We start from the raw sequence: 5,655 nt of genomic DNA, 5'->3' as shown, positions 1-5,655 counted from the left end.
TGTTTTTTTTTCATACGATTACCAGTTTAAGAAATAACAACGTATATGCAGAAGGAAGGGTCATACGCCCGTACTTCAGGAACTACGTTGGCTCTCGGTTACGGTGCGGGTTGAATTCAAGATTCTTCGGTACTTTTCAAACTTATCCGCCATGGTGAGGCAGCTCTACGGTACTTCACAGAGTAAATATCAGTTCTTGCGTTTAATATTCGCACTAAAAACTGTGATGGGGTTCAGTTTAACCTTCCTAAAGTTCGTCCAAAGCCTGGCAAGGCATATAGTGAACGTGCAGATTTCCACGTTATTTGAGCAAAGAAATAATGAATTTGAAGTGTTTTTCAAACGCAGCTAAAACCTTCTTTTTCAAAAGTCATATATTTAACTTCTTTTTAATTAACTGTTTTTAAGCAGTTTTGATACTAAACAATACTGTAAAATGCTTTGTATTAAGAATCAATTATCTTTCTTATCATGATGACATTGAACATTTTTCTTTTAATTCATTGGTTAATACTGTTTTGGCAAAATGGAAAGCGAAACCAAAACAATGCAGCACTGCGCCTGTATATTTATGCGTTGTGATTTGATTTTATTTATTTAATTATACATTTATTCGGAGAAAAGGAGGAAGCCACTGAATGAGGTTAAGTGATAGGTGGAATCACTACGCGCCCTGCCGGTAATTGTAAGATACACCGTGTCTCCTCGCTGCAGGACCATCACCGCGCTACCAGACAACTGACCACGTTGATTTGATTCACCATAGGTAGTGATCACCTTGTAGTCGTTTTTAACAAGATGGATGTGAAGGCCACCGCTGTTGCTATACTTAAGAACAGAAAACGCAAATACATAGGTGCCCGGCACACCACATGTGAACGTGCCGGTCTCGAGATCGAAGCTGGTACCCGGCAGAAGCGTCTCGGTCTGCTGGAAGGGCAATGGGGTGTCGGAACTTGTAGATACATCCGAGTCGCTCGTCCTCACCACGGTGAATGCCACCCGCTTGTTGGAGTCGTCTGGTGTCTCCCCTGGCTCACCCTTCTGACCTTTGACACCAGTTTCCCCAGTTCCTCCAACAAAACCAGGTAGCCCTCTCGGACCTATCTTGCCAGGCAGACCAATCCCATCATCACCTTTAGACCCAGTGTTCCCAGGTGCTCCCCGCTCACCCATAGGTCCAATAGGGCCAATCTCACCTTGCTGACCTGCAGCGCCCTTTGACCCCGGCTGACCGTACGGCCCAATCGGTCCTACTGGGCCAGGCAGACCTGGTATGCCGGGTATTGCAGCAGGTCCCTGGCAGCACTGCTGACACACCTGAGACGCAGGACCATCACCGTCCGAGGGAACCGGCCCAGTAACGGAAGCTCGGAGCTTGACAGAGTTACCCAGAAGGAGGGCGAAAGACAGAGCGGTGGCCACGCAGATCTTCATCTGAAAGGAAAACAATACAGGGCCTAAAATTACAAACAAAATCGCTACAAAAAATGAAGAATTTGTATACGAGACATAATTTGGAGGAATCTTTATTCAGAGAATGTGTCGGCAGTGGCCTATCCGAGAGCAAGGGGATAACATGTAAATGAAAAGATGGGTTCTTTTTAAATCTGTTGCCATGGCAACTACGGGCAATCCACACTTGTTAGTATTATTGTTTTTCCAGCCGATTAAAGTTTGGAAAGGAATTACATTATTTTTTTTTGGGGGGGGGGGGACGGCACGCCCTTTCCACGGTCATGATAGAATCGATTAAACATCTTCACACCGACCTCGATGGTTTGCTCTTGAAGTCTTGAAGATCAGGTCCAAGAAGAGATCACAAGGACTTCACTGAAGGCTGAACAAAATGAACAAAGAAAACTGGTAACGTTTATACTTGGGTTAAGGAATGAAATAATGGTATTATTAGTTAGAATTTTATTTTGATTTTTTTTTTCATCTTTATAAATCATTATTCGAAAACAGGACCAATTACACACTTGTAAATAATGGACAAATTATTATTTGACTAGTATTTTCCTGGCCGAATACCTCCAGGAAAACAACATGTTTTAATGAGGCTATGTGAAATTTCTCGGGAAACTAAATGCTGCCTCAAACACATTAATTAAAATTATTAAAATTCCTTCCTCCCCCAAATGTATGCATTTTTAAGGCACTATCAAACGACTGAAGAGTTTTTGAAAGCATAATGTGAGTTTTTAAACCAGCAAATTCTGCATTCCAATAGGTTTTTCCCCGTCCAATTTCACAACTTGCCCGTTCAATATTCGAACACTTTCTTCAATATTCGAAAATATTTAATGGTATCTTCACTTAACGCGTAAAAAAGTAGGCAATTTAGGTATTTGCATTGGATTTATTGTGCTTTTGATTTCAGTCCTGCTCGGGAATTCACATTCATGCATACGTTTACCAAAGTAGAACATGTTTAATAAAATCCGGCAGTTTAGCAAGATCAGTGGGGAATCCAGGGGTGTGGAGGTGGCGCCCTCCCCCGGCAGTGACCGAAAATTTCTCAAAAAATGCAAATTTCGATTGAGAGAGCCCTTCCAACCTCACCCTTTTCCCGGCTCAAACTTCGCCCTCCGACAATAAACTATCTGGATCCGACCTTGAAGATTGTGTGGCGGTGTTAAAACAAGGTATAAAATGACATGGTGTTTGGAAAAGTTGAATAGCGGAATGTACCATTTTTTTTAAATGACAGGGAAGGAATCATGAAACGTGCATATCAGAACTTAACAATTCATTGTTGAGTGTCTATCAAGTGAGAGAAAGAATTAACTTTTTAGCGCTCGCCCCAAATCGGCCTCTTACGAAAAAAGACAGATTTTTATATTGAACAGTTATTTTTTGTAATCACCATGTGGAAATAAAACATATAGGCCTTGATTGAAAAAAATACTGAAAATCAATCAAATTTCTTTTCGCCAATACGATAGGATTGACAGTTAATGCAGTCTTCAATCTTTGGCATCTGTATCTCTATTTTATTTCTTTTAGTTCTCTGATTTGTTTTAAGTTTGTAAATTGTATGTACAAAAATGAAACAATTTTGTTTTTCCGGAGAACCCGTGACGATATGATGAGTAATCTGCCTTTCTAAATCTAAATTGACAGGCTTCATATACAGAATTGCATGTTTGAGAACGACTTTGAGTGATTGAGGAATTAGCAAAACTGATTTAAATTTAAAAGCACACAATTAGATTTGAATTAACGAATTCAGCCGGAAATCCCACATTAATGATGGTCTTTAAATAATCTTTATGCTTCAAACAGGATTTCTAAGCAACGATTGGCCGTTTGTCACAGTTTGACGCTGGTTGTAGGGGAGGGGATCCCTCACTTCTTTAAATATCACTTTCGCATCTTTGTTTTGAATTGAATGACGTTTTCTGTTTATAGTGGTGACCAAAACGTTATCGGTACATACACAAACACAGTCTGCCACAAAATACTATGATATTGTCAAGCTTAATTGAGAGAAAATGTAAAATAAGAACTACTCAACTCGATGTAATGTTCTTGAATTTTATCACGAAAGAAATCGTCAACACGTGAGCAGATTGCTGGCGAAAAATAATACCATTTTTTTGAAACTGAGTTATTGAGCTATTTTCTGCATTGATATGAGAAACCAATCTCAAACCAGTGAAGTATAGTGGCGGAAATATTACACGTGGACCACCGCAGTTAAGCTACAGTCGTTACAAAAAGAATTGTTTCCCCGGTGGTGGGAAATCAGCGCACCTGTTTGGCTATTAGCATCAGCCACCATCTGTTTGCCAACCATGAATGTGTCTTGGAAAATCTTTAAGGTTAAAAAAAATACTATTATTGCAAACCTTAAACACTGAAAATGTTGCTTTTTCAAAAAGATATTTTACAGAATCTACGTGACATTCTCAGTGGAAACTGCATGCAAACATGGCTGAATTCATCTGAAAGCTGGTGCTTCAAACGTTGCAAAAAGAATTGTTTCCCCGGTGGTGGGAAATCAGCGAACCGGTTTGGCTATTAGCATCAGCCACCATTTGTTTGTCAACCACAGTCGGAAAATCTTTAGGGTTTACGAAAATCAGTACTATTATTGCACAACCTAAACACTAACAATATTGCTTTTTCAAAAAGATATTCAACAGAATCAGTGGAACCCTAAATGCAAAGTGAATTATTCTTAAAGCTGGTGCTTCAAACGTTGAAGTCGGACAGCAGAACTGACGGCCCGAATAATTTGTACAAAAATCAACTATTTACATGATTCCTAGAAATGAATCCAGCTAGGTAAAGCAATTTGAACTTGAATAAAGTTTGATCATGATCCGGTCCGTTCGTATGTGCGCCCTCTAGTCTATTCCGATCAGTGACACTTTTATCACGCAATGCTAAAAAGTAACGCTCAGGCCTATACGTGTATAGTGTTCAAACCGGAATGGCGCACTACATGTGAACTAGTGAAATGACACAGTTTAAAAACAAAGTCCAAAAGGTATGAGATTATCCCAGTTTTCAATAACACAACATAGGACAGGATGTTAGAGATGTCCCAATTTCCTTTATACGTTCTTCCGTGGCCAACTTCCGCATAACCCTTTATCCTGAATTAGTTAGAGTGATTGCCGGGAAAAAAAGATGAGCGCATCGCATCGGGATTATATGTTTATACAATAAACAGGGAAAAATAGCAAGATAATAAAGGTGGTGAATGGTCATATACTGATATTATGGGTCAAGTGTCGAGCTTTTGCAAGATTTCTTTCGTTAAAGACAAAAAGTTTCAATTGATCATCTAAAAAACTGCATAAGTGCTTGAACTTCACTAAACAGAGGGAACTTGATGTAATACACTCTTGAAAAACCTATACAGCCAGGTTTTACTGGAAAAACTGGCGAACCTGAATGGCAATTTAAACTATAAAACTTCCATGAACTTATAGAGTTTTTTTTACTTTTCAGTATTTGGGCAATTACTGTGCGTCGAGAGTGCACCGTGGAAGTAATAGCAAAAATATTGTCCGACATGAATTCCTTATTTAGAACAAATAAAAAAAAAACCCAGATTTTTGTTCTTAGCTTTTATTGCCTGAACATTTGGCCTCACAACAAGTTGGTTTGAATCCGCATCAACTGTTCAGACTAAGAGCTAATTCAGCTATAGTCTATACAACATAACACCAGGGTGATTATTCAAGCACCAATATCGATAAGTTATCGAGTTACCGTATGGAAACGGGATCATCATGGTCTGAAATATTTATATCTCGCCATTTTGGCTATAAGCAAATTTGTGTCAATATCATACATCAAAAAAGATCAATCCCAAAGTTGGAAGAATTATCGTCAAAGATTGTTTCAAAAACTCACCGTGCAATTCTTGTTCGATCTTGCAAACAGTTCTCTCGGGTTGTCGTCCGAACGTGGACATGAGCTGCGGTCGTTGTGAGGAGTGAGCCTGCAGCTCGTGACTTAAATATTGACGTCGATTTCCCGAGCAGTGACTGAGGAACTTGCATGCCCGGTTTGTGATTGGCCCCCTGCGCGCTGTCAATCACACATCACCGACTCGCTCCATATTTGTGAGACGGAAATGATGTTAATGTTACATTGCAACACGTTAAACCCGAAGCTTGTATCACCGACACTCAA

General features: G+C 39.7%; 1 protein-coding gene across 1 annotated transcript; it reads right to left on the bottom strand.

Moving 5' to 3' along the window:
- Window positions 1-229: 229 nt before the first annotated feature.
- LOC119744474 (collagen alpha-1(X) chain-like) lies at window positions 230-5,432 on the bottom strand. Its single transcript, XM_038220409.1, has 2 exons — window positions 5,374-5,432; window positions 230-1,437 (listed from the first exon to the last, which is right to left on the bottom strand). The coding sequence occupies exon 2, from the start codon at window positions 1,435-1,437 to the stop codon at window positions 610-612; it is 828 nt and encodes a 275-aa protein (XP_038076337.1). The 5' UTR covers window positions 5,374-5,432; the 3' UTR covers window positions 230-609.
- Window positions 5,433-5,655: the final 223 nt, after the last annotated feature.

Source organism: Patiria miniata, unplaced genomic scaffold (assembly GCF_015706575.1).
Source record: "Patiria miniata isolate m_02_andy unplaced genomic scaffold, ASM1570657v1 HiC_scaffold_7, whole genome shotgun sequence".
NCBI lineage: Eukaryota > Metazoa > Echinodermata > Asteroidea > Valvatida > Asterinidae > Patiria > Patiria miniata.
The sequence above is the reverse complement of the archived record's forward strand: the minus strand, read 5'-3'. Positions and strand labels throughout refer to the sequence as shown.